A 26,691-nucleotide genomic window follows, 5' to 3' on the forward strand; every position below is an offset into this window, starting at 1 on the left:
CATTATATAACAAGCATATCCAACCAAAATCAGCAGACGTCATGTTTGGTCAATAGCTCCGGCAAGTGCAACCCGCCGCACTCCGCAACATGATCACCACACTGCCGCCTCACATCATCGAACAGTAGGATTTGTACCACAGGACCGCTAGACCATTCCTTAAAATACTCATGTAAACGAACGACCCTCCACATTCACAACACACACACTGATGACGCAGCTCGGACTCCCCCATTCGACCTCGGAAATCGGCAGCTTATCATCTTGAAAGAATGCCACCGTTGTGTAGCAGGCAAATGCCACCGAACCATAGTCCGCACGCGTGTCGGTTTAACAACACTGTCATTTTGACGTAGTTACTCAATACTACGCTATCTGTGTCCAGAACCCTCCAAATATCCTCCTATATCGGCTCCGACTGCTTCTGAACGACCTTTGGAGGTATGACAGCCCTGCCGTGTCTTTTCCAATCACCAGTCGCCTGTACTGGACCAGGTATATTTCAAAGACCACTGGATGCCAGAAAGCTGGTCATCTTCTCAAATGACTTGGCAGCAGTCGTGTGGAAGTTGATGCCATGCCCCGTTCGGGGCAAGCTGATGGCCTTGAATGCCCTCTCTTTTGAGAAAATACTGGCCCCGGGTTTTCCAAGGACACCATTGCAACTGTTTTCTACCTGTTAATCGCCGGAGTTCTATGGTAGAAAGAAACTGACTCACTCTGCCATACAGTAAGGGAAGTCATATTTCTCTGAGGTATCTGTGGAAATCCGGTCGGTTAATCTCAATCTTTTAATATATTCAACTGCGCACTCTGCCTGGACTCAGGAGCGACATGTCGTCACAGTTTCAACCAAGCCTTGAACTACGGGAGCGATGCACACCGTATTGCTAGTGGTGTGAACATCCTGGCTCTGCTAAGGTCGTGCCACCAACCATCTGGAAGTCAAACCATCCCGAAGAACCATGGAAGCACTTTCGCGGGCACTTACCGTATCGAGTTGCCTCCATTTATCCGGTTTCTGGTGGGCAGCGATCCGGACGCCAGCCGCCTCAAGGAACTCCAGCCCGTTCAGATGAGTCGCGTTGTAACTGAAGCCTGTGGTGTTCCGCCAATCCAATCTGTCAACTCCCCATCTCCTCGTATAGAGAAAACGCAGTCTTCGGACGGAGCCTACCAGTCAAAACAACCCCATCAACCAGCTTCCTGTTCTTCCTCACGACCTCGGATGAGATCGCACTTCCAAAACCATGCCCAACAAGCACAGTTTTCGAAGGCCGCCCGGTATCACCGACATAATGCCCGCCCTTGACCAGCTTTTGCCAACTCGGTCAATATGGCCACTTGCTTCGATAGCTGCGCAACATAACCCAATCCTTGTTCCGACTTCCCCACACCCAACCGGTCATAGTAAAAGGTTGAGTAGCCCTTAGTCAGCAGCTGGCTGGGGATAGTATCCATTTCACAATGAAAAAGGATCCAAGCACATACGTCCGGTCAAAGTTTAGCCCATGTGTTCCAAATCACCGCCGTATTTTTACCCTTTGGATCCGGTTTCTCGTGCCCGGGGCGGCAAAATGTCGCCGAGATGGTGTATGTCTCGGTCACGTTGACGGAAAACGGCGAGAGGACCGAGGCCGAGGTCTCGGAGGTGTGGCTGGCGATGGTGGCGACAAAGTTAGCGACGTCAAAGTCGGACTCGAAGGGATCAAGTCCGAAGACTGCGTTGTCGGAGCGGACGGTGACGTGGCTGTTTACTCCGGCGCTTCCCCAACCCGAGCTAAGCTATACTTGTGTCAGCCACAGGCACATGGCTTAAGCCAGAGGTGTTTACCCGAACTATCTACTGCGACCACTGATGCAATGGAAAGATTTGCAACCGGGAATACGAGAACTATGTAGGTGGAGTCTCTCTCTTCTGGAAAGACTATGTAAGTAGGTATGTTGGCTGGCGAGGCACCCGAAACAACACTGCCAACACCAGATCAGGGGCGTGTCAACGTCGTGGAAACCATCGCCATGATCGAACCGATATCCCAGGAACGGGAGGCTACGGGATTGGCTCTATTTTTGAAGAGACCAGAAGAGCTGTTTCCAATCCTCAACGTCGCTGCTGTAGAAAATGATAGGAACGGTGTGGACGCAAAGGCTCCAACCTTCAAGGTCATCATGGCCTACGCTAATCTTCCAGGCGCGGCGCTCGTCAACGACCTGAACCTTGTTGTCCTCTCAGGGGATGGTAGAAAGCATCGACATGGAATCAATGTGGTCAGGGCTTCCTCGCCGATGCCAAGAAGCCGTCGGGCAGGTTGTTGAGTGAGATGTGACCGGGGATAGTGTTCAGGTCATGGTTAAGCTGTACCGTGTAATGTTGGCTAATGTACCGTTTGCGTACGCTTGGAAGTTATTGCGAGCGTAAGACCTAGGTGTTGGTTGACATTGTTTGAATTTGGATATCTTGGAGGCGTCTTGACTGCCCTTAGCTAGTGAGAACTGTTTTTTCAACCCCTGACATGAATTTTATTTGGCATATGCAATGCATCTCACTGTGGACCAGCAGTGCTTCCCGTATTGCATTCATACAGCTGCATACACCGATGCAAAAAGACAAGATTTGTAAGATACGTGAATAGAGGTAGTGGGTAAATCCCGACTTTGCTGCTAATGGTATTGGTTCACCATGCACTCCTTCCTCCTATATCCATCTCACACGTATAAGAAGTACCACTGTACCAGCAACCGAGCACCTCTAGCTCGGCAACTCCATAGCACTGTGCTGCGGTCTTTGGCTACCCATGTTGTCCTCTTGACCCGTGTCATGACCGAAGTGAGCTGAGTGTGGCTCCAACTCTGTGCTGACGAATGCCGGATAACCTTGGTGGGTGTAGTGGGCAGAATAGCCATGCTGGGGAAAGTTTGTGGCGTAGTTGCCTTGGACTGGATAGCCCTGTGAAGAAAATACTGGGGGTTAAGGATATGGCGGTGACGTGCCTGCTGTATAGAGCTGGTGATGCATGGCAGGTCTCCCCATGCCATGGTCTGACAATTCAGATAGACGTGAAGAGTGTGGAGACGTGGGCGAGCTGGCTGCGAGCTCTGATCTCAGAGTCTCAGGGCGCGCCTCACTGTCCGTAGATAGCTCGCCGACCACTGGTGACGTTTCTGTAGCCAACTCGGCCGTTCCCTCACCCTTCTCCCAATTAGCATGCTCCCGTGATCCGCTCCAGAAGCCGAATCATTAACGTGCCTTCGATGGCGGAGAGTACGAATGGCAAACAAGGCGCCCAAAATGAGCATTAAGCCCGCAACCGCTCCGAAAGCAATGCCGACCTTCTCTGCAGTTCCAAGACCCCCGAAGGGCGCGGCGACCACAGGTGTTTCAGTGGCTGAAGGGACGGCCTGAAATTCATTGTTGTCGTTGCAGATGAGGCAAAGGCCAAATCGGTATCGGTGTTGGAAGAAGTCGCCGATGACAAGTCAGACGTGGTAGTGGTCAACAACGAGTCAGAGGTGGTAATGGTTGCCTCCTCGGTTGTTCTGGTTCCTGTTGGAGTAAGCTGTCTTTCCACTGTATAGAATCCCCCAGGTTCAATGGGAGACTTGCGAAGCGATTGCCGATTTTGTTTTTTGCCGTCAAGACGATACGGGATTCGATGGCAGGGCTCGCCTCGGCACTGCACAAGCAAAGATCATCAGATTCCTGCTCTTTGTTGCGGAGGGCTTTAGGCTTCCATTTTTCTGCACACCCAACCCTTTGAATGGTCAGTAAGAAGGGCCCTGCCATGAAGTTGGCTACAGTGTAAACATACCACAGACCTCTGCCATCCTCATCGACGGTCGTATTGCAGAAAACCATTCCCATCCATGGCTGGTCTGAATAAATCTTCTCATCGGGGCAGCTCGAGTCCTCAAATGTGCTGTCGGTGCAGCCCGCCACGTAGGTAAGGCCTCCACCATAGCTAAAGCAAGCGTGGCCCTCGGCAGAGCAGAAACCAGCCTTCCCACAGCACTGGAAGTGTCCAAAAGCAGCATTGCCACAAGGTATAAAATCCGAGTGTGACTCTTCACCAAGACCCCAGTGGCAGATGCCGTTGGAGATGTTGATGTCGTCGTCCGAGTCTCCCATTCTTGCCTTCTTTGTGTTGGTTGGTGATGGATGACGTGACTGCAGGACAGAGGAAAGCAGTGACAGGCCCCGCCGTTGTTGGTTGAAAACACCGGGTTACCTTATCGAAGTTTGCACTCTGCTGCCGTGTGACTGCCTGGAGGCACTGTTCAGATGGAATCGCCCAGTCAGGTCGGGCAGGAGCAACTATTGTGTACTTACCGCTTCCATGTTGTGGCCACTGCCACAACCGACAACCACTTGCCGGGTGAAAGCAGGCAACCTTGCCTGCTCCTGCCATTTTGATCCCGTCCATATCTTCTCTGCGACTTTCTAACGGGATGAAAATCGCTCAACCTGGAGCCTAGAGCCAGAATAAAAGCCTCGTCGATGCCCGGCACCAAACCAGACGCTGGGCTGTTGCACTCGTCACTCACTTCAAATACCTTATTGGAGATTCTACCATGCAACGCTCCACGTGTGATGATGCTCCCGAAGACAGAACCCGTTGATTCTGTGTAATGTTACCCCCGTACTGAGACTTGGTTTAGCTGAGGAACCCAACCCATGACAATCTCAATTCCCCTTTGTTTTACACGGAACCAAAAGGTGAGCTGGGTAGACAATGGGAGCAAGTATAGATTAGACATGCAAAAATAATAGAAATCATTCTCAAAGGAATCTATCTGTATTTGTTTGAAACCTGAATCATAGAGTTCGGTCGATGGAACAAGTCATAGACGATGAGAGCAGCCATAACCCGAACCCTCAAAGGTGGTCTTTGGAAGGCTCGGCGAGCTGTAAGAGACTTGTGTCGGGGTGATTGATCTAGAAGCAGTTCCTGTGATTCAAGAAATTGCCTGGATCTAAGATATTGAACAGGTGAGTTATTCTTCGCATGCATTATACATATATCTTGGTCTCTTTGCGGCACACCCCCAGTGGTCCGGTGTTGGCTGCTTGCTGACTCAGCACTGGTGTCTAACCCACGCATCTCTCATTTTCCCCTTTCTCTCCATCTTTTCTTAAAACGACTAGGCATGTAAAAGATAACAAACAGCTCACATTGTTTGCAGAAAACACAAGCTTTTAATCATATTCTGACTAAATCACATAGCGCCTTTTTCCATTTTACTAGACTTATTCTTGAAATAGATAACGCGACACCCAACCTCCGACTCAACCTCGCTCCCGAAGGTGTGAAGAACGCCAGACGGCCTGAAGACGCTCAGTGACAAGCACCATGCCTCGTCAACTCCCGTGGAGGATCAATCGAGATGGACAGACATCGGTGGAAACCAGACAGAGTCCCAACCCAACATCAACTCGCAGTCCGGCTCCTTCCAATCGCCCCTCAAGGCCTTCGACAGCCGCGCCAAACCCGAGATCGTCGCATGAAAGATTCAACGCTCCTAGACCCAGCGCTGGTCGCAGAGGTCGTTCACCCTCAGCATCGCCACCGCCAGAACCGCCAAGTGAGGAGTAAGTCTCGGGCCTTGCATTGCTCTACAAACAAACCGCTAATTATGTCGACCAGACTCATGATTGAAGGTGTCGACCATGACGACCGTTATCGCATGGTAGAGGATGAATTCCTCGCAGTGGCTGGCGAGTTTACACGCCATCTTCACGCGGCAGAATACCAGCGTCTGAAAGGCCTCGCCAAATCCCAGAATGCTGATACCATCTGGAACATCTCACGCCCCGTCACTGGCGAGATGACCAAAATGGTCAAGCGCCGCCATGCTGCGCTCAACATTGCATCGAAACAACGAAAGGGAATCACTCAGCTGAAGGGACTATCCCCTCAGACAACAAGTGATACCGATGATAAGGAAGCACCGTCGCGAAAGCAGCCGAATCCGAATTCCCTTCAGGGACTAATGGACAGCCCGCGTAAGCAAGCTGTACCGCTGACTTCGGTTTCATCCCTGCTCCAGGGCTCAAGCCTCCGGGAAACAAGCCCTTCAAGTGGACGCATGGCTCCTCCTGGTTTGAGGAGGGCAGAGTCAACCTTCTCGGTCCCGATCAAGCGAGAGCCAACCCCAGACTCTGATGATTTAGACAGCCAAGCACCTTGGCCAATCAGGCGAGCGTCGACACAGTCATCCATCAAGCACGGAATGACAGCAGCTCAGGAAACATCATTCGCCGACTTTCCTGCTCCGCAGCCCAGAGCAAGATCCCGCGCTGCTACCATTGAGCCATCAAGAGCGATGTCACGTCCGCCAGAGCAGTCTCAAAGACAGGCAACTCAAGATACAAAGCAAGAGGACGACGACGACGACGACGACGACGACAACGATTTCCTTTCTCGTATTCGTGCTAGAAGACTAGAACAAAGACGGCGCCGAGAATCCAGAGCACAGCCGGGAATTAAGTCCGAAACTCAGGAAGCAGCTTTTGACGATATTCCATTTGTCTGAGTGAGAACCTGTTGCTACGATTGATTGAAAGATGACTCAACTTCAGTCTGAGATTGATATGCACGCTACCCATACACAAGAAAAAAGAAACGACAAAGATGTTACAGCATGACCGCCTTGTTGCCTCTTCAACCCTTATAAGGAGTCTCAAACGGCCTTTCCGCCTGGGGTGTCAGTCTCGCCAGATGTCTCCGCTGGGCATTCTTCCAGTCGATCAGCGCCGAGTGCTGGGTAACTCTGTTGTCCCAAACGACAACGGTGCCTTCCTCCCACTTGACACGGGCTTGAAAGTCGGCGCCGTAGGCGAGATGGTCGTAGAGGAACTTTAGGAGGACGTCGGACTCCTCCTTCTTGAGGCCGACGATGTCACGGGTGACTGGACACGAACACCATCAGCGGATGTTGCAAACAATCATGCAAAGAGACGGGGATTCTTACACTGAGGATTGACGTAGATGGCCTTCTCGCCTGTGACGGGGTGGGTTCTGATGATGGGGTGCTCGTGGATCACGGGCTCGCGGCGGACGATGCCGCCCCTCAAGGCCGAAGCATTGGCCTGCTCGTGGGCAGAGTGGGTGGCCTTGAGGCCGTGAAGACGCTCCTGGAAGGCAGGCGAGAGACGGTTGTAGGCCTCGGCGGCGTTGACGAAGAGGGTATCGCCGCCAGATTCGGGCTTGTCAAAAATGTACAGGAAGGTGGTTCCGGGAGGCTGGGCCTCGTAGGAGACGTCGGAGTGCCAGGCTACGGACGAGGTGCGGTTGGCGAAGAACTTGTCAACTGAGTTGTCACCTGCGCCGCGGTGGACGAGGTGGATCTCGGGGTAGCCTTCTGGCGCGCCGCTGGTGGGGTGGATGTGGTGTCTGCCGAAATAACCGCCGAACTCGAGGGCTTGCTCGATGGACAGATCGCGGAAGTCTTGGTCGCGGAAGGCGACGACCTTGCGCTCGGCAACGAAGCGGGCGAGCTCGTCTTTGCCGGCGTCGCTGAGGGTGGAGAGCTGGATGCCCTTGACTTCGGTGCCAATGGTTGGGGTGAGGTGGGTGACGGTTGTGCTCTCAGGGAGAAGGTTGGGGAAGGATGGGTCCGCGTCTTTGCCGTGCTCGTAATGCTCAAACGGCTGGAGTGGGGGATACTTGTCGTTGGGGTTCCAAGTTGGAAGGTAGTGCGGGTACTAGGAGATGGGAAGGTCAGCAATGCGAAGGGCAGATATGAAGTGCAACGCTGTATCGACGGCATACCTTGGCGGCTTTGTGGCCCTTCAGGCCGGCTTCAGCATCCTTATCGAACTTGGTTGTGGCAATCTCCTTGTACGGACCCGTGGTGGCGTTGAGCTTCAAAGTGCCGATGTTGGGGACCGTGGTGGTCTCAGTTTCCACAGCGGAGGGGGCCATTGCGTCTGTGAAGTGTATATGGTGAAACAATCTCAGACTCTCAAGTCTCGAATTGCTTTGGATAGAGTTCAGATCAGTCTTTCCAGCACACGCGACATCACCCTCCTACTTATAAGCTTCCGACAGTCCCTTCAAGGCAGTACGTCCTCTACCCCAGATCACGACATCCCGCTCCCGAACTATGCGGGGGTGGGATTGGCAAGAAAGGGTGGGCTAAGATGGGTCATCAGAGGATGGCATAGCACATGGATAGGATTGCGCAAACAGTTGGCCGTTTCAGTCGACGAGCTCTTCTTCGGCTTTTGGTGGTACGGCACCTGTCCCTGCCGGTCTCTCTCCTACCCTGCTGATCAGAAAGGTGGACGGTTCATGCCAAACTCGTGGCAGGTAAGGGTGCCTCTAACCAGTGCCGATTGTGGCTTATCCCACCAATCCGTCACATCTGATAAGAACTGCGAGGCAAGCCGGGACCGTGAACGGCAATGGACAAACAGGTAACGGCCTTTACGTCGGATGGAAGGCTTAGAGGGTCCTGGGAGAGCTTGTGTATGGAGCGATGCTTGATGTTGCTAGACGCGGAGCGAATCACGTCATATCGCGTATCGGGGACTAGTGCCGCCCATCGGTTTGTTGGTGCGCAGTGGACAGCACATGTTTTTTTTTCTTCTTGCATTGGCAGTCTCGTTGAATTTGATAAACTTCCCCAAGAAAGCACGCCATTCCTTGGGACGGGGTGAGTTGAAGAGTACAAGGCTTGTTCCCGCCGTTTTGTATCTTGGGTGGTGTTTAAGGACGGGTTAAGTCCGGGGATCACGGCAAGCTGTGGTTACTGGGTCCGGAGATAAGACCTTTTGCGAAGGGCTTTGGAGACGTTTATGGGATTGGCGTTGTGGTCTATCAATGAACATGAAAGAGAGATTAGTCAACGTGGGTGGGAAGTTGTGTAAGTAGTAGGTAGATACGTTGTATCCAAGGCACTTGGTCTAATCAGTGAAGTATGAACAGAAGCCCTAATCTGTTCATTCCTGGGAACTTCAGTTGTCCCTGTGAATTTGCCCAAACATATTGCGTGCTAGAATGTAAGAGGAGCCTTTGTCCATGAAAAATTGTAGTGAGTGTCTTCGTCGCAAGTCCTGTTGACGTCATTCTTAGTGTTGGGGGAATGCAACACTTCTATTCAGGGGTAATTCTCGCTTAGTCATCGTCAAGAGAACGACGCCATGCTTGCCCCTAAAGGTGAATTTTTGATAGGTATGTAAACATATAGCGCTGAAGAAAACCCCGGGGACCGAAATGTACCTTATTTCGGTGAAGCCTCATGCGGGCCCAGGTATCACAACACCGAGTGGAAGGATCAAAATATGTGTACGAATCAGCGCTGGTATCTGCTAGCTATTGGTAGGTCTATGAATCAAGTAAGGACCCAAGGTATCAGTTTGAGCACTATGCACTCGCCAATGTAAACTGAATGCTCTTCCCTCCAGCTTTTAAGGAAGCCGAGCATCAACAGAAAACGCCTAGAGCCACCAGGCCCAAATGAACACCAACCCGGCCCAGATGCCCCAAATGGTGTAAACCGTCACGAAATCCAGCCCTCCACCCCAAATCGGATTACTTCTCTCCTCCCAGCGCTTTGCCTCCTCTCTGGGGCGGAATAGAAAAGAGGTGGGCGCCCCCGGTCCGTTGTGGACCTTCTGGAGTAAGTCATGGTTCTCGCCGACGTTGGGGGGCCAAATGGCGTACTTGATCGGAGTAAAGCAGGCTATCGCAAGAACAATGAAAGCCTGATTTGAGGGCCAAAAAACCCAGAGCAAAATATTGAGGAGCTTCTCCGTGTTGTTTGAGGTCGCGGGAAGATTCTTCACAGCGACCCAGGCCGTGACGAGTATGGCTGTGACAGCCACACAGTGCATCCAGACACCACACTCAAGAAGAATGTGGTTAAGTCTCTTCGACAGGCCTCCCCGCCGCGCTGGAAAGCGTTCGAAGAGCTTGTCCTTGAGACTGCCAGTTGAGACGAAGGCAGCGGCGCTGGATTTCTTTGACTGAGTGGAGTTGAATAGCCCCGGGAAGTATGTCTTCATATAAGCAACTGTGTAATGCGGGCTTAGCCACTTTGTCATGCCCCAGTCCATGATCGAGGCTCTATACCCTGCCATGACGCCGATGTGAACGTGATGGAGATAGGAAAAGAATACCGAACCGGCATGAATCCTGAGCAACCGGATCAGCTCCTCTGATCTGTCTGGAGAGGTAACAATGAGCGGGGTCTTGGTAAGAAAGAGGAGAGGGAAAAGGATGAGCTGAAGGGTGGCGAGGTGAGGCTTCAGATGCATCATCATCAACCCAACCATAGTAACGGGCGCTTTCCAAACCAGCTTTTCCAAGAGAGATATCCAGGAGTGCCCTGAGAGTTGATAAAGGTCCTGCACGGCAAGGTTGCTGAGGTACCAGCGAGTGTATTGCTTGAGTTGTGCCTGGTAGGTATCAGGGACCAGGCCACATTGCAAATACTCGGCAACAGCTGCGGTAATCCAGTGGTTGGTTTGGCCCAGAAGAAATTGCGTGTAGAAGTCCTCGCAGACACAGGTTGTCGGAAACTGCCCACCAGGTAAGTCATCCAGGGCTTTCCGGCGCATAACCCAGCCTGACCCGGCGCATTGGCCCTTCCCCGCTTGATCTTGGATGGGGTGGTAGCATTTGACACGGAGAGAATTAGATTGGTTGGTTGGGTCGTTGTCGGGAATATTGTAGAAAGTCTACAAGTTAGTTGTTAGTTGAGATTTCCAACACCACCGCATACTCCAAATGATCAAAATCGTACCTGAACCCCGCAAACCAAACCTATCTCTTTTCCGTCCTCCTGATATCCCCCAGCTGGGTAAAAATGGGGAATCGTTGCTCTGAGCCATGCTCTATCGGGAATCATGTCTACATCCAGCACGGCGATCAACTCCGCTCTGCCTCCAGGAAGACTGTCGATGAACTGAAGGGCATTGTTGAGATTGGCGGCTTTGACTCCAGGAGGCTTCTTCGTTGCTTTGCCGTAGTTCGAGATGTAGAATACATTTCCGACTCTGCTTCGGAGCGCAGCAAGTCCGCTCTCTACCGCGCTGTCTCCGCCATCGTCGGTTACAATGACCCTCAGTTTGTCGAGAGGATAATCGAGATCGAAAGCAGCAAGAACTGTTCCGTAGACCATAGCTTCCGATTCTTTGCAAATGCAAATAACCACATCGACAGACGGGAGATTGTTCTCGCCCAACAGCCGAAGACGAGGACGCCAGGTGCCGAAAAAGCTGTAGCTTTTGATTTGCCACGCAACGAGTAGTTGGTCAACTAAATCTCTGTTAGACTATCCCCTCAAAATACGACACATAGGTAGCAAACTTACCGGCCCACAGAATCTCGACAAGAAAGAACAGCGTTGCTGAGAGCATTTGCAATCTTGACAGGGCAATGTGGCTTGACTCATCGCCTGTCCAGTAAGAGACAATAGTGCGTCCCTGGTAATAGGCAGCCCATAGCAGAAGCACCGCCGGTAGGCTAGCTGTAAACGCGACGAACCTCACAAGGTAACGCTGCCACATATGAGGACAGAAAAGAACCGAGGACGTTTCCTCGGAGTCGGTAAGGGCTTGGATACGGGCCCGCAAATTACCGCCGTCGATTGCGTTCCTGTCGAACTTTTTCTCATTGACGTGCTTGTTGTTAGTTTTCTTGGAGGGATAGTTGGCTTGGGACACGTCCGTCGACCGAACCCAAGTCGAGGTCTCGATGCCGATGGCCTCGTTCTCGTTCCACGAATGTGACATTGTGACCGGTTATCCTCAAGGCAGGTGGTTTTCCGCCGTAGAGGGAAGACAGCCGGGGTAACTGCTGACGATGAGGGTGTGTAACTCGGAGGCCAGTAAGACAAGAGAGTTGCCGGTTTATGTACCGGTAGAGGGCACCCTGGCGCCGCCGGTGAGGTGGGTCTGAAGCAGAATTTTGGAGTAAATATCGAAGATGAATATGGATGTAAAGCGAACATTCGGAGTGAATAAGGTCAAGAGAGCAACTCGAAACGTTGTTCCGTCCCAACACCCACCCAAGCAACCAACAAACACAAGCTGTGTGCGCACAATCTTCAGAGAAGGCGCAGAGTGGTCACGACCGAGAACACATTTAAACAGAGAAAAATTGCTGCTAATGTCTCAGAGCCCTCGTGGTAGAGAAAGGTCAGCAAATTGGAACTCGGGATGGGATGTTTGATTGTTTCATAATAACCGGGCATCCTGTGCACCTTGCCAACTTAAAAACCACCTGACATCCCAGGTCAGCCAAATCGAGTATCTTGCATCCCGTCACACTTGTCGGTGTGGTGGACTTTCCTTTTTCACATGTCGATGATGGCATAAGGGACCTCTCCTATTTATGCACTATTCTGATATAGCGGACAGACCTCCACTTCTCTTTGCCAAAGAGCCCAAGGTCTCCTGACGGTGTCCTCGCACATTTCCGATGCCGCCGTGGCTTCTGCTTTGCTCAAGAAATGAATACCTGGATCTGCACCGATCGGAAAGGTGCCTACCACGGCCATGGCGGAATTTTGCATGATGATGGCCTCCTTTTGCACCGCGGCATTTTGGGCCGTATATATCGCCTGGAAGACGACATTTTGTAGGTTGGAGGCCACAGTAGTAAAGCCGTGCCCTCTCATGAGCACCACGGTTGTTTTCGTGTCGATAAACTTGTAGGCCAATTTCCGGCCCAGAAACTCGTCTTTGACCAGCAAGCCGCTGCTCCCACTCCCATCATCTGATGGATTTTCGGAGTGAGCCGGCCCGAGCCTCATCCCCTCATGATTCCTGGTGTCAAATACAGGGCATCCTTCAGGACGGAGGAAACCAGCGAGGTGGATACACGGCCGTAGTCGTACTCGATTGATGGTGAATGGCAACACAGCCTGACAATGACTGTGCACAATGGCGTTGACACTCGGGTACTGCCTGTAAATTTCCGAGTGAATGAACCTTTCGCTAAACAGCTGGTTTTGGTTTGACGTGTCTGTCGGCTTGGCCCCGTCGATGGTCAGGGTTATCAGATCATCAGCACTGGAGACCAAGGCAGGGGCCATGCTGCGGGACATTATGAAGGTATCTCTCATTAGGGGATTGCGAACAGAGAGGTGGCCGTACGCATCGAGAACACGGTGGTAGTGGAGGATATGAAGGGCCGTGATGAAGTCGTGTTCGAGCCGGTCGAACTGACGCTCGTTGAGCGTCTCCATAGGGGCCGTTGTCAGTTGCTGCACCTGGCCAATGAGTTTATCTCGGGAGTTGGATGAGCAAGTGATGGAAAAGAAAGGTGAAGACAACGAATGTCTCGGATGACGACGCCATCTGGGGACCGGAAACCTGGAAAAGCTGAAGCCCTGTCCAGCACACAGACATGAGCAGAGCGCAAACTTAATCTCATGTTGGGTGTCTGTATGTCGTCATCCCAGTTTTCGAGGCCATGACTGAGAAGCTTTGCGTGCGTATGTGTAGCCGGCGGCACGAAGGAAAATGTTATTTTACAGAACCCTAACCCTTGTGCGATTCGACCCCCACCATTCCCCACTTTACCCCCACCTTTGCTTTCCAACTCTCGACTCTGAGCTTTCAGATTGGAGCTTTCAAGTAATTTTACAAGAACAAACCGTGGCCAATCCAACAACAACGTCTGGGTTACTTATCAGCATCTGTCATTTACAATCATCACTATAGACTTTCAGCTTTCTACTCCATATGACATTGCATTTATCGGTTGGCCGATGATATCCTGAGTCTGTGACTTTCGAGCCTCAATCTCTTCCTGCAGCACATCTGCCCCACATGGCGCCTCGACCAGCTCGACGAAGCGCGAGGGGTGTGAGGAAAAACTACAATGAGGCAAGCAGCATTGTGCTCGATGACGACGAGGAGCCGATTCAGGTCCCGGATTACGACAGGGATATCGACGGCGACTTTGGCTCCGGATCCAACGGTGCACCTGACTTTGACGGAGACGGCCATGGCGCAGACGATGACCCCAGTAGCGATGGCGATGAGGTAGACGAGGATGGGAATCCAAGAACGACCATAGCTTCAAAGTCTCAACAAAAAGGGAAGCGGAATGCCGGTGCCGGTATGATACAGTCTCGCAAAGGTTTCCACGACATCCCCCACTACCCTTTGGAAACGCGCATCGTGACCCGCGTGTATGCCGGTCCGCTTAGACGCTATGCTCGCTATTCGGCCCTCAGAGATTCCATGTACGGTCCTGAGATCCCTCGCATCAGAGTTATTTGGGCTTTGGAAACCAAATGGAGCGCCTTCCCCGTTCTGCCTCCCAAAGCTGGCGCTTCAGAAGTCAGAGGCATCATGCCGAGCCCTTGGGTTCCGCAAGGCTTTGAGAAGAACCAGACATTAGCAGCATCAAAGTGGTATGAGGGGTACCACCTTCATTGTCCCGTTGAGGAGCTCCAGGTCTGCCATCACGTTGCCGCCCACCAGGGGGAAAGTCTGGTACCAAACGCAAATGGAGAGCTGGTGACGCTGCTGGGGCCATGGGATCGCCAGCGAGAGTTCATTCTGCCTCGGCGCGGAAGCTTGGAGATAGCAGAAAACGGTTCGCCATTTACAGAGGATGATATCGTCACAGATGGTGAAGAAGCTCGATCGAGAGGGTGGATGATTGATGTTGGGGGCATTCCTCTGGCAATAGCTTGGGCACCTTTCTTCCTCAGGAACAACAGACAGGTCCTTGCGGTAGCTACCATCCCTTTCTCGGACCAAGATTCGTCCCTCGTCGTCGAAGAGAATTCCGGCAACCATAATGCTACTTCGGAGATCCAAGGATCTGTCCAGTTTTGGGAATTCGCTGCTGAAGAAGACAGCAGCAAGGAAGGGATGGCAACGCCTGCCAAACGACCTTCCCGTCTTCTGGGGGCAAAGTGCTTTTCGTGGGGCCGGCCCAAGCGTATGCAATTTTGTCCAGTCCCCATGGACGAGTCCGCGTCGCCTTCAACCAACGGCATTCTTGCTGTGCTGTGCAGCGATGGAAGAGTCCGCGTCATAGATTGTAAGGCGATCCATGAAGATCAAGTACCCGTTTACGGTTCGTGTTGCCCCAAATAGTTCGGTCCTAGACGAGTGCTAACCCGTTACAGCTTGTATGGAGGCACCGATGGTCACGTTTGGACAGGACAATGACTACAACGTTGAGGTTACCTGCCTAACCTGGGCTAACACGAACCGCCTCGCGCTTGGTCACAGTGATGGATCAATCACGCTGTGGTCAGTCTATCCCAAGACGCTGCTGCAGCGCCACGGTGCTCACACGACCTACGTTATCGACATCTGCTCGGCCTATCCGTCGAATCCATATCTGGTCGCCTCCGTCCCCGTGGGCGGCTGCGCGACTTTGACCGACATGTCACACCCCAGCTCCGAGTTCACCTACTTCCCGGTTCCGGCGATTAGCTTCCAGCCCAATCTGCTCTGTTGGAATGAGTCGATGCAAGGCTTCATGGCGCTGTACCCCTCGTCCACTCCCAACACCACCATTGCGTTTCTCCATCATCGCTTCTTCGCCCAGGCCCGCAGCATCTGCACCGGTCCCAACACGCTAACCTGTGTCTCGGTTGGCACGACGCACCCTTTTATTCTTGTCGGCTGCGCAGATGGGTCGGTCTTCGCTTGCAACGCACTGCAGAAGTTGTTTAAGCAGAAAGGGGAACCACTGAGGAAACTCAAGATCTTTGAGCATGAATACAGACCAGTCGTCGCTACTCGGAGCAGCCAGGGCAATTCCATCCGCGGTGCAGTTCGGATACTCCAGGGATACTTGCCCGAGGTCAACGATGACCCGCGAACAGAAAAGAGAAAAGAAATGGACCGTAAGAAGAGGTTGGAGAGGGAGAAAAAGAGCAAGTACACGGCCAGCGGGAAGAAGAAGGGTAGGCCCAAGAAGAATGCTGGTCTCGAACCTGAACAGCCTGAAGAGGAGCACGACCTTGAAGGGGAGCTGCAGGAAAAGCTCGCGTCCAGGGTCGTAATCCACGAGCCACTGACCAGAGTCACGGCCGTTGCGTGGAACCCGAATACTAACTTCAGTTGCTGGGCTGCCTGCGCCATGGCTTCCGGCATCATCAAAGTCATGGACCTGGGCGTGGAAGACTTCAGAGCGTAAAGAGCTCAAGAGCCAGAGACTCGGCGAAATAACTCTCAGCATGGACCCTGCATTCGGCTCATGAAGAGCCCCTGAATTGAGGTCGGATCGACGGGATCGAGAGTTGTAGAAATCGAGAATGGCCGTGTCGCAGTCGGCGTTCAGGGGCAGTCGCAGACGGGCTACGGGGTCGGAGCCGGCGACCGGGGTGGGTTGGCCCAGATGGTTCGCTGTTCAGGTACCGGACTCGCAAGCCCCGCAAAATCCCATGCTATCGAGAGCAACCTTCCGGAACCGTTCTTGAAAGGCCGTGGATTGCCAATGAAGATCTGGCCGGTTCCAATCGAGCTCAAGTCTACAGTGGGTGTGCCTTTTTTTGACCTCATGAATGATACTCTGGCAAGCTACGTGCTTGCTGCATTGCAACAAGCAAGCACCAGTAGCAACGGTTTGTCAGTGTCGTGCTACCCTCCACATGCACCTTTGTCTCCCAATGTAACCTCGAACTCGGGCAGTTTGAAGTTTATGCTCTCGACATTCGAGATGCCCGAGAAAACACCACACCACCACCAGGCCACGGAACAATTGTCAAACGGCCAAACGGTTAGACGGCTTCCCGGGTAAGAGCGGGCTGTCTCTCTCTCTCTCTCTCTCGGAGGAAATACCCAAATGCCACCCTTCGGAAGGTGAAATGGGAAATTAGTTGCATTATCAGTGCTGCCCCTGGTCTACTTCGGTTGGATGATAAGCTGTTTAGTACTTTGCTATGCAAATTAGATATGTTCAATATGCATACTCTCTGTATGTGCCTGGTGTATGTACGCGTCCTTTTGTCTTGTGGGTCGTTCGTCGTGATGAAGTGGTATCCAGTAACATGCTTCCATCAATACCCTCAAATTTCCTTTTTCCAAAAATAGTTCTATTTTTGGCGATGTCTTCTTCTCCTCTCATGCTTGCGTCCTGAGTTGAGCCGAGATCATGAAGCACACAATGCTCCGACACCGGTAGAATGGTGAAAGTCAAAAGCCTTTGTCATTCCGTATAAATGCGAGGCCGCGGCAAGCAAGACAAAGATGTGGAAAAGCTGATGAGAACTTCCAAAGATGTCAAACTTTCCTGGGAAGCGACGCTCTGGCAAACGAGCCTATCCCATGTCTTTTCGTCAGTCTTCAACCTCTCTTTCCCTGTCCGCACCGATCTTGGTAACACAGGGAGTGCACCCGCAACAGGAGAATACTGACCGCATATAGGAACGCCCCAAAAATATACAACGCCCCTTGGAAGATGACCCAGTTAAGACCCATTCTTTTGTTAAGCTCGTCGTATGTGTAGAGAGTGATTAACGCATGGATAATAGGCAATACCCCTGAGAGACCCAAAGACACGAACATGAGGGCACGGTAAGGCCTCCAAGCGGGAGTGCGGAAGTGGTCGAACCACGATACCATGATGCAGCCAGAGCCTAAGAGGCAGATCTGTATCGGTTCAGTCAGCTTCTCTTCAACGTCAAAACACCAAACACCTTTCCCCCTATCCAACCGTGCCCCTTTTTCGTCCAACAAGTGTTCCCCCATCCCTTCCTTAGTTTTCCACAGTGGCCCCTATTTTCAACGGCACCGCGCCTTTCCCCTGGCTATCTTGCGAACAACGCCACCAAAACCTCAAGCGAGAACCCTATCACAACAACTCGAGTGAGAAGCCCCAGGTCTCTAGCGAGATGGCTTCCAAAGGCTCAAGTGAGAGCGACACTGTTCCCCTCCTTATACAGATTTCCCCCATAACCTGACCAACAAGCACACACATTTCCCCTTCCATCTTTGCACAATCCCAGCCCAATTCTTCAAAACAGCACCTTCTCCTCTATCTACCTTATGTCCCCCCCGCACACGTCCTACGAAACAAAAGACCCTCAAGAAAAAACGAAGAAAAACTTACCGCTCCCAGATACACCGTCAGCTTCCCAGGCTCGCACCAAAACCCATACCACAGCGCCGGCACGTAACTCCCCACTATCAAGAAAACGATGCCGGTGTAGTCGAGCTTGTTCCCCCACTTGGCCACCTTGTCCGAGTGGTTGCTAATCGCATGGTACGTCGCGCTCATCCCCAGGCACAAGAAGGCGCCCGCGAAAAAGCAGGAAAACACCAAGATGTCGGCCGAGGAGGCGGTGTCAAAGCGGGGGTGGATCAAGCGATACAGGTATGTGGCCAGAATGACGGAAAAGAAGGCGCCGAGGAGGTGAGACCAGATGTTGACTGATTCGTTGTGGAGGTAGAACAACGACCTGAAGGAGGCGCGGAAGGAGTACGAGGTTGGGCGGTAGCCGCGGAGGATGGAGGGGTTGTCGCGGCGCCATGGCTCAAGTTGGTCGAAGAGGAGGAGTTCGAGCCTGTGCTCGATGTCGGTGGCGGTTTGGACGATGGTTTCGGTGAGGGAGGGGCGGCGTTTGCGGAGGCCGGAGCCGGAGCCGGAGCCTGGACCGGTGGTGCCGGGATTTTGTTTGGCGGGGCCGGGCATGGCGGTTGAAGGGACGGCTGGTCGGCTGGCTGACTACCTACCCACTTTGGTGTGACAAGTGTTACTCTGGAGGTGCTCAGAGGCAAGAAAAGGGGCATGTAACGATATTTTGCATTTGTTGTGAGACTGGCTTCTGGGTTACCATCCGATCTTTACATGATTTTATGTCTCTGTTCATGAACATACATATCACTGTTCTGCGGGATGATGACGACGACCAGATAGACCAAGCAAGAATCCATTCCCTGCCAACAATGCTTCAAGATGGCATGGTTTGATGTGCTGTCTGGGCGTGGTTTTGTTGGGATTTCGAGTCGTTTGAAGCCTGTCCACCTGGCAGAGGTTGAACGAGATCCACAATAAATGCCGGGGCCGCCGCAAACTGGGAGGAGCCGTTTGCATGTGGGAGCAGTTGCCAGCTTCAGTGGTCTCTACCGTAATTGACCCCGCTGTTAGAAGCTGCCTGCCCGTGCACCGCAGAGCACTAACGGGGTGTGCCATACTCCATAGGTACGTAGGGTAGGTACTCAACACCATCGATGGCCTCGACCCCCCAGGCTCCCCAAACTCAACCTCTCAGAAATTCACAATGACGCTGCCCAACTCCCTTACCCAGCAAAAGGTCCAATATTTACCAGCTACCAGCAGATTATCCCTTTACCAAAAGTCACAGTTCACAGTGCTACCATTTCCGTTCGCTTTCATTCCGCGGTTCGCTGTTCGCTTACCTGTCCTTTCCTCGAATCGCTTCCAGCAGCAAACGGATGTTCGATGCCGATCAATTGCACGGCATCACAATGAAAAGCTCTAGCCCCAACGGAGACCGATCCTCCATCCTGACCAAAACCAAATATCACGGCATTTCTCATCCTCAACTCCCGCAGGTGCACACCAACCACCAGCTCTTCCCAAAAACTCAACGCAACGGTGTCATGTCCCTGGCATATTACCTGCAGACCCCGATAGTGAATATGGGCACACAAATGGAACCATACACTGATGAGTCGGGTCTCGCCCCAAAGCAGTGTCGTCTTCGTTTCCTGGAAACAGATTACCTCTGGCAGAGAAGCTCGGACGTTGCTACCAGCTGTCCTTATTACACGCCACTGTCTCCAGATACCCGGATCAACGAGAACCACGGTCAACTCTATTTCTATTCTTGGACATGCCAAAAAGTTCCCTGTGGAACCCTCCCATGTGATGACCAACAACGACAAGTGTCAACTTCAGACTACCAGTCGGTTGTGGTGATGGCTTCAAAGATCGCATCGCCAACATGCGCCAAAGTGAAAGTGCAAATGCACTCCATCTCTTTCATAAGAGCCGATGCAGTGCGGCTTAAGAACCGCAGCATTTCACATTCTCATGCCCGTTTTCCCGGCCAGCCCTTTGGTCTTGGCTATCCGATGTAACAGCTTTGAGTCAAGTCTCCTGTCTAGCGGACAACTACCGCCATCGAGCGTGCGGGCTAGGGAGTGAGAGCCAGCGTTCTCTCTGGAGGATGGGGGAGGAGAGGACTTGGAAATCACGACGGTGTCGGTCCAAAAATAGCAAGGCTCCTCCCGCAACTGTGTGTTCAGAGTCAACTCGGTTTATTGCGGCCTTGGACCGCCGATGACCCAAACTGGCTTGACTACGCTATGGATATAGGCACAATTATTCACAGTGCAACCTTACTCTGGGGTTGTTCACTTATCGTCGTGTCTGGGCGCCTGACCGAGACTGGCCCATGGCCAAACGACGCCTGTTGACGGCCCCGGATAAATAAGCCGAACCATATCGCCATTTGGCTCTCACCCTCGTTGCTTCATCTATTCCATATTGCTCACAGATTGTCGCCACCAAACTCACCTCCACAGCATCAACCACATCACAGCTTCGGGCGTTCCTCGCGTTGTTCTGGGAGCGGGGCCGGTGCGTCGATATCATTGCAGGCTTCTATTAATACTCTCACCGGGGGTTGTGGTGAAGATGGCGACACTGGATATGCCATGGCGAACCAGGTGACGGGCAGGGGACGGGAGAAGGCGAGGATTGTGTATATCAACACATGGGAACCACCACCTGATCCGGGCTCTTGAGATACACGACGTCAATCGTGAACCCTCAGGAGTCGACAACGATATCTCCCCCTCAAAACCAGCTCCGCCGCCACATCATGGCCGGATCTGTCTTCGCCCTGTCCCTTCTCGGCCTGGGCGCCGTTCAGGCTGCTCCATCGGCCCCGACTGTGGAGACTCGGCAAATCTGGATCGGAGATGGTGGAGGCGTGTTCTGGCCCGGCCCTGATCAACCCATTGCACCCTGTCTCGAGAACGGCTCCGGCGCCCCTCAGGCTCCATGCCTCCTCCCACCTATCCCTGGTGATGTTACCCTTCCACCCGGATTCTACCTCCCTCCCAAGGACAAGAGAGACGCCGAGTCGGTCGATAAACGTCAGATTTGGATTGGCGATGGCGGATCCCAGTTCATCCCAGGACAAGGCCCTCTCAAGCCTTGCCTGGTGACGATCCCCCTCAAAGGTCAGCCGCCATGCTTGTTGGGACCAATCCTCACCGTGTCCAAGAACAAGAGAGGCGTCGAAGCCCGCCAGACACTCATCATCGGAGGCCCTCCGGGCTCTTTGAACCCTGGCAACCCAGGCCTTCCCGGGGGTGGCATGCCCGTCTGCCTGCCGTCTGTGCCGCTTGACCAGCAGCCTCCATGCATGCTTCCGCCCATCAGCGGCGGCGGCGGCGGGCTCATCCTGCCTCCCAACTGGCCTGCCCCGAGTTTCCCGCCCAAAGAGAAGCGGGAAGCCGAGGCCCCTAAGCCACCCAAGCTTACCCTCCCGCCTGACTATGCGACCAACACCAAGCAGGTGATTGTGCGACTGGAGGCCCGCCTCGTTGCCTTGCAGAATAAAAAGTACAAGACCAAGCAGGACATCGAGTTGATCAAGGATCTCAAGGAGGCTCTGCTCTATTTGGCCGGCATCACCAACATCTCAGCACCCCCTGGAACCGGTACTTCTTTTACCCCAGGAAAGCGCAGCGAGGACGTCTTCCAGCTCCTGCCCCCCGACTACATCACCAACACCAAGAAGGTCATCGAGACGCTGCAGAGGGAGCTGATCGTCCTGCAGAACAAGAGGCGCAAGACCAAGGATGACATCGCCAAAATCCAGGCTATCAAGGATGCGCTTCTCTACCTGGCCGGCATTACTCACATTTCAGCCCCCCCCGGGTCTGGCAGCACCTTCACTCCCGGGAAGCGTGATACCTTCAAGCTCCCCCCTGACGCCACGACCAACCCCAAGAGGGTGATCGAACAGCTGGAGAAGGAGCTGATCGCCTTGCAGAACAAGAGGCACAAGACCAAGGAGGATCTCCAGCTCATCGATGATTACAAGGCAGCTCTCCTCTATCTGGCTGGCATCACCAATATCTCGGCCCCCCCTGGATCCGGGAGCACCTTCACTCCCGGCAAACGTGATGTCTTCAAGCTTCCCCCCGATGCTACCACCAACCCCAAGCGCGTCATTCAACAGCTTGAGACAGAGTTGATCGCCTTGCAGAACAAGCCGAACAAGACCAAGGCCGACTACGAACTCATCGCCGACTACAAGGCCGCACTTCTTTACTTGGCCGGCATCACCAACATCTCGGCGCCCCCCGGGTCAGGCTCCACTTTTACCCCTGGCAAGCGTGATGCCGTGTTCAAGCTTCCCCCTGATGCTGCCACGAACCCCAAGAAGTTCATTGTGCAGATCGAGAAGGACCTTGTGCTTCTCCAGAACAAGAAGGACAAGTCCAAGGCGGACCACGAGCTTATTGCTGCCTACAAGGCTGCCCTCCAGTACTTGGCCGGGATCACCAACATCTCGGCCCCCCCTGGGACTGGAACGAGCTTCACCCCGGGCAAGCGCGACGTGATCTTCAAGCTCCCGCCTGATGCTGCTACCAACCCCAAGAAGTTCATTGTTCAAATTGAGAAGGACTTGGTGGTCCTGCAGAACAAGAAGAACAAGACCAAGGAGGATTACCAACTGATTGCTGCTTACAAGGCTGCTCTTAAGCACCTTGCCGGCATCACCAACATTTCCGCGCCGCCTGGGTCAGAGACTTCTTTCACTCCCGGCAAGCGCTCGCCTGTGGTTGATGTCAATGCCGTTGGCGCTTATGAGAAGCTTTGCCCCAACATCAAGGGTGCTCAGGATGCCCTCCAACAGATGCTGCTCAAGGACCAACTCACTGCCGAAGAGATGGTTGTCGTCCGGGCGCTTATCAACTTCCTCAGGGGATGCGGCGTTGAGCCCGGCGAGGGTCCCAGTTATGGCCCTATCTTGACGGTTCCAAAGCGCAACACCCCGGTGCTCTCTGCCGAGTTCGACCTTGCCGGTCTCGAAGAGGCCTACAAGGAGCTTCTCACCACGGCACAGCTCGCTACTGCTGCCGGCCAGCCCTCCTTCGCCAACTGGATTACTCTCTCCACCATTGCTGACATCCTCGAGCTGTATGGCGTGAAGGTCGACCGCTCCCTTCACGTTCTCACCCCTCTGCCGAAGCGCCAAGCCGACAGCATCACCATTGGTGGCCGGACCTGCAAGGTGATTGACATTCTTGGCCTCCGCGCTGCCCTTGCGGCTCTCCAGATTGCCTACGGTGAGGACGTCACCAAAGCTCCCACCACCATCCTCCTCATTCAGCAAGTCATTGTCACCGCGCTTCAACTCTGCGGCCAGTCAGTTCCAGGCTGGACCGTCATCGTCCCTGGCAATCCCGTCCCTGGTGGTCCCATTGTTCCCCAGCCCACTGTCCCCGGCGGACCTTTGGTTCCCGAGCCAAACGTCCCCGGGTCGCCTGTCGTTCCCCAGCCCACAATCCCCGGTGGTCCTTTGGTTCCTGAGCCATACGTCCCCGGCGCGCCCATTGTCCCTCAGCCTACCATTCCGGGTGGTCCACTCAAGCCTTCGGACAAGAGGCAGGCTCCTGGTCTGAGCAACGCAACAGAACTTCTTGCTGCGCTCAACATCCTCGAAAAGGCATACGGCACATATGGCAGCGGGACAATCCCGGTGCCTGTTTGGTTGATCATGGTGAATTTGGTGACGATTCTGCAGACGATTCCGGGAACGGTGGTGCCCGGGTGGCCAGTCTTGGGACAGGGTAGCGTTGTTTTGACTCCGTCTCCTTAAGTGGTATCGGGGTTGGGAGTGTTATATGATATCCAGAGAAGAGGGCGGCGAGACAAAAAGGGGGCCTGATTCAGCGATGGGTCGGGTTTGCGGGTGGTGCTACAATCCCCTTTTCGAAGTCTTTTTATTTATTTTCTTTTACTTTGTTCTAGTCAAGTTCGAGGTGTATCCCTATTTTTCCTTGACACACGCGCGTAATCTTTTTCGCGTCTGGTCTTCCCTGTTCTTTTTAGGCTTGATTGACTCCTTTTTTGTCTTTTGACCTGGTCTTTCCAGTCCAGGTACCATCTGTTCGTGACTGTGCTCTCAAGGTGCTGGTTGAGCTTATAGCTCCATACCATTGATACAGGGCTTTGCTTGCCATCAGTGATATGCCTTTTAGATCATGATACATTCCACGTGAACCACCTGATCTCTTCCGTCTCATCACGCATGGTTTACTTGCATGCCCGGTTCAACAGCGTCAGCATCGGATAGTTACAGTAGCTCGCCCGCCATGAGACAGCACTGATCAAGTGGAACACATGTCAAATCCTTTCATCTCAACCCTTGTCGCCGTCTTACTTACTCATATGAGAACCTAATCTTCATATTTTCACATAAGAATACTACGATCTCCCGTCGCAACAATAACAACCTCCCAATAACGACTAGAAACTTCTCTCCGCGTTACGCCCATCGCCTCTAAACCTCCTGCCATCAAGCTCCCGACGTCATTCCCCCCTAATCGCTTGAGATCCTATCGTGGCAATTTCCTCCGGGGATCCTCTCAACGGCTGGGTCCAAGGCTGACAGGTATATACTTCTGACACGTCCCCTCCTCACAGATGCCGTGGTCTAATATCGTCACTCCACGCCGTTAGAATGGGTCGACAGCGTGAAACTCGATACTTCTGTCAAGGGCTCAAGCTACCGAGCGACGAACTCCCACATGACATTACCATCAGCCAGCCGTGGCTTAAAATGGGTTGAGGGGGAAGATTGACTCGTCCGTTTATCGGGATTCCCTACAGGCCGTCGCTGAATCTACGTTGGTGTGCTTCTACGCGTAGGGCTCGTATCGTCTCAGCCACAGAGGACTCGCGAGGACTTCGGATGCAGGCTTTATGCTTCTCACGACTGGGACCTATTCACAATTCTTGACCTACGTTCGACCTACGCTGGACCTATGTTGGACCTACGATGGACCTACGATGGACCTAGCTGGACCTTGGTGTCTCTTTTTCCAGCGGTCTTTGGACCTATCCTGGACCTTTTTGGACCTAGAATAATCATTTATTGGACTGTTGGGCCTTTCCTGGACCTGTTTTTTCTCCCCCTTATCCGAGAGCTGTTCAGCCCTCTTGCCACCCCCTCCCCCCAAGACTAAATCTTCTGGTCTACCTGAAGCCACTCCCCAAGCTCCGGAGAAGCTAGGTCCAACGCGATTGCATATACAAGTCCATGAGGTCCATTAGGTCCCTTTATTTTTTGTTTTGGGGTTCACAAGACAGACAGCTCCCTAGGTCCGCGCCACGTTTCACGCGGACCTAAACGACTGGACCTAACGGTCAGAAACTCGGGAGCATCTCCTCCTCACTTCGTTTACTGAGGCGGACGACCAACTGAAGCCCCTTAGACTCATTGGCACTCGGTTTTGTTTTCCTGTAGGTCCCCACTCGTAGGTCCAAACGGGGGGGGGCGTGTGTGTGATGGATGGAGGACGTCTGGTGTTTACTTTGCTTCCATTTCCGGATGCAGTCAGCCCCTTTTACCACTTCCCCCTTTTGACCGAGTCTGAGAGACATGTATACAACCTTGGAATCATGCAGAGGGGCCGCGCTCTTCTCCTCGAAACCGGCACTAGGTCCGGTAGGTCTCTTTCGCCGTCTCCCTCACGAGCACCTGACCCTCACAGCAACGGTTCGTGTCGCATCCTGGACGGACCTAACTCTCTTGTTCATGGACCTACACCACCAACCCACATCTGATCAGTCAGCAGCGTCTTTTCCCTCCCGTGGAAAAGCTGTGCCACATCTGCCTAGGTACGGCAGCCCCTCTCCCTGTCTTGTCAACTCACATGAGCGACCGGCCGCATGCAGCACCGCCGTCTCTACTGCGCAACAAAAGCCTGCCGGGTTTTCCTCAAATCACAATTATACATCATGGATGAATGGTGGTGTGAGTGGTAGGCAAGGACCAGACCACAGATCGAAAGCATCTGGACTTTTCCCATACCACCACCATAGTGTAGGTCCAAGGCAGATAGAAGAAAACCACGCCATCAACCGCTTTTCTCAAATCAAGTTTTTTTTTTGGGGGGGGGGGTAGGAGGGGGGGGAGGGGCGGACATATGGGGTGTGTTTGATGAATACCGTCGAGATAGAGGGGAACAAGCCGGGCATGCCGGCAGTGTCTCCTACCGGTTTTTCTAGTAACTGGGCACACATATCCACAAGCAAGTGGGTTGATATTGCATGCTGCATCATGCTGTGCGGCAACCGATACTCTCTCTCTCTCTCTCTCTCTCTCTCTCTCTCTCTCTCTCTCTCTCTGCGCCTAGAATCTGGAGATAGCCACACAGGCAGACAGACAGCTATAGTAGAAAGATAATAGGGAAAATGCCCGTGATAGCCGGCCACACACACCACCTTTAGTTTGAGGAACCAAACCAAATTTGCTGTTGATGTGGTAGGTAGGTAGTATGCAGAGAAAAAGAGTCAAAAGACAAGAAAACTGAAGAGTTGCACTGCCACACCAGGCATGGTCTGGTGGGAGCAAGTATGTACGCCAAGGAGGCGAAAACCAGGAAACGAGATCCATCATGAGCATGTTTGTGGCTTGCCTATTTTACTCCATGCTCTGCATGTTTTATCGACGGCTATACTCCGGTCGTTGGAGCTGCTGTGCATGAGGTCTGAG

General features: G+C 53.0%; 11 protein-coding genes across 11 annotated transcripts; 4 read left to right on the forward strand and 7 right to left on the reverse strand.

Annotated features, from left to right (window-relative positions):
* Window positions 1-502: 502 nt before the first annotated feature.
* QC761_0048790 (uncharacterized protein) lies at window positions 503-1,297 on the reverse strand (the record flags this gene model as incomplete). The annotated part of the gene is made up of 3 exons (XM_062872444.1): window positions 503-616; window positions 992-1,091; window positions 1,221-1,297. The coding sequence occupies 3 exons, from the start codon at window positions 1,295-1,297 to the stop codon at window positions 503-505; spliced, it is 291 nt and encodes a 96-aa protein (XP_062733039.1).
* Window positions 1,298-2,428: 1,131 nt separating this feature from the next.
* On the reverse strand, window positions 2,429-4,216 carry QC761_301450 (uncharacterized protein). The gene is made up of 2 exons (XM_062877300.1): window positions 3,810-4,216; window positions 2,429-3,752 (listed from the first exon to the last, which is right to left on the reverse strand). Exons 1-2 carry the CDS (start codon window positions 4,124-4,126, stop codon window positions 3,494-3,496), a joined length of 576 nt encoding a protein of 191 aa, XP_062733040.1. The 5' UTR covers window positions 4,127-4,216; the 3' UTR covers window positions 2,429-3,493.
* A 558-nt stretch (window positions 4,217-4,774) lies between these two features.
* Window positions 4,775-8,943, forward strand: QC761_301460 (uncharacterized protein). The gene is made up of 3 exons (XM_062877301.1): window positions 4,775-4,987; window positions 5,182-5,587; window positions 5,643-8,943. Exons 2-3 carry the CDS (start codon window positions 5,349-5,351, stop codon window positions 6,529-6,531), a joined length of 1,128 nt encoding a protein of 375 aa, XP_062733041.1. The 5' UTR covers window positions 4,775-4,987; window positions 5,182-5,348; the 3' UTR covers window positions 6,532-8,943.
* QC761_301470 (uncharacterized protein) lies at window positions 6,403-8,979 on the reverse strand. Its single transcript, XM_062877302.1, has 3 exons — window positions 7,770-8,979; window positions 6,970-7,702; window positions 6,403-6,907 (listed from the first exon to the last, which is right to left on the reverse strand). Exons 1-3 carry the CDS (start codon window positions 7,920-7,922, stop codon window positions 6,660-6,662), a joined length of 1,134 nt encoding a protein of 377 aa, XP_062733042.1. The 5' UTR covers window positions 7,923-8,979; the 3' UTR covers window positions 6,403-6,659.
* Window positions 8,980-9,439: 460 nt separating this feature from the next.
* QC761_301480 (uncharacterized protein) lies at window positions 9,440-11,737 on the reverse strand (the record flags this gene model as incomplete). Its single annotated transcript, XM_062877303.1, has 3 exons — window positions 9,440-10,681; window positions 10,747-11,261; window positions 11,317-11,737. The coding sequence occupies 3 exons, from the start codon at window positions 11,735-11,737 to the stop codon at window positions 9,440-9,442; spliced, it is 2,178 nt and encodes a 725-aa protein (XP_062733043.1).
* A 599-nt stretch (window positions 11,738-12,336) lies between these two features.
* Window positions 12,337-13,357, reverse strand: QC761_301490 (uncharacterized protein; the record flags this gene model as incomplete). The annotated part of the gene is given in 2 exon segments (XM_062877304.1): window positions 12,337-13,306; window positions 13,320-13,357. The coding sequence occupies 2 exon segments, from the start codon at window positions 13,355-13,357 to the stop codon at window positions 12,337-12,339; spliced, it is 1,008 nt and encodes a 335-aa protein (XP_062733044.1).
* Window positions 13,358-13,467: 110 nt separating this feature from the next.
* Window positions 13,468-16,118, forward strand: QC761_0048850 (uncharacterized protein; the record flags this gene model as incomplete). Its single annotated transcript, XM_062872445.1, has 2 exons — window positions 13,468-15,044; window positions 15,097-16,118. The coding sequence occupies exons 1-2, from the start codon at window positions 13,781-13,783 to the stop codon at window positions 16,116-16,118; spliced, it is 2,286 nt and encodes a 761-aa protein (XP_062733045.1). The 5' UTR covers window positions 13,468-13,780.
* QC761_0048860 (uncharacterized protein) lies at window positions 15,506-16,160 on the reverse strand (the record flags this gene model as incomplete). The annotated part of the gene is made up of 2 exons (XM_062872446.1): window positions 15,506-15,635; window positions 15,916-16,160. 2 exons carry the CDS (start codon window positions 16,158-16,160, stop codon window positions 15,506-15,508), a joined length of 375 nt encoding a protein of 124 aa, XP_062733046.1.
* A 913-nt stretch (window positions 16,161-17,073) lies between these two features.
* Window positions 17,074-18,942, reverse strand: QC761_0048870 (uncharacterized protein; the record flags this gene model as incomplete). Its single annotated transcript, XM_062872447.1, has 3 exons — window positions 18,033-18,942; window positions 17,339-17,572; window positions 17,074-17,241 (listed from the first exon to the last, which is right to left on the reverse strand). Exons 1-3 carry the CDS (start codon window positions 18,612-18,614, stop codon window positions 17,074-17,076), a joined length of 984 nt encoding a protein of 327 aa, XP_062733047.1. The 5' UTR covers window positions 18,615-18,942.
* QC761_0048880 (uncharacterized protein) lies at window positions 18,247-18,740 on the forward strand (the record flags this gene model as incomplete). The annotated part of the gene is made up of 3 exons (XM_062872448.1): window positions 18,247-18,296; window positions 18,325-18,335; window positions 18,373-18,740. The coding sequence occupies 3 exons, from the start codon at window positions 18,247-18,249 to the stop codon at window positions 18,621-18,623; spliced, it is 312 nt and encodes a 103-aa protein (XP_062733048.1). The 3' UTR covers window positions 18,624-18,740.
* A 1,830-nt stretch (window positions 18,943-20,772) lies between the features above and the next one.
* On the forward strand, window positions 20,773-23,790 carry QC761_301520 (uncharacterized protein; the record flags this gene model as incomplete). The annotated part of the gene is made up of 1 exon (XM_062877305.1): window positions 20,773-23,790. One exon carries the CDS (start codon window positions 20,773-20,775, stop codon window positions 23,788-23,790), a length of 3,018 nt encoding a protein of 1,005 aa, XP_062733049.1.
* Between the last annotated feature and the right edge of the window lie 2,901 nt (window positions 23,791-26,691).

The sequence above is a fragment of the Podospora bellae-mahoneyi genome, chromosome 3 (assembly GCF_035222275.1).
Source record: "Podospora bellae-mahoneyi strain CBS 112042 chromosome 3, whole genome shotgun sequence".
NCBI lineage: Eukaryota > Fungi > Ascomycota > Sordariomycetes > Sordariales > Podosporaceae > Podospora > Podospora bellae-mahoneyi.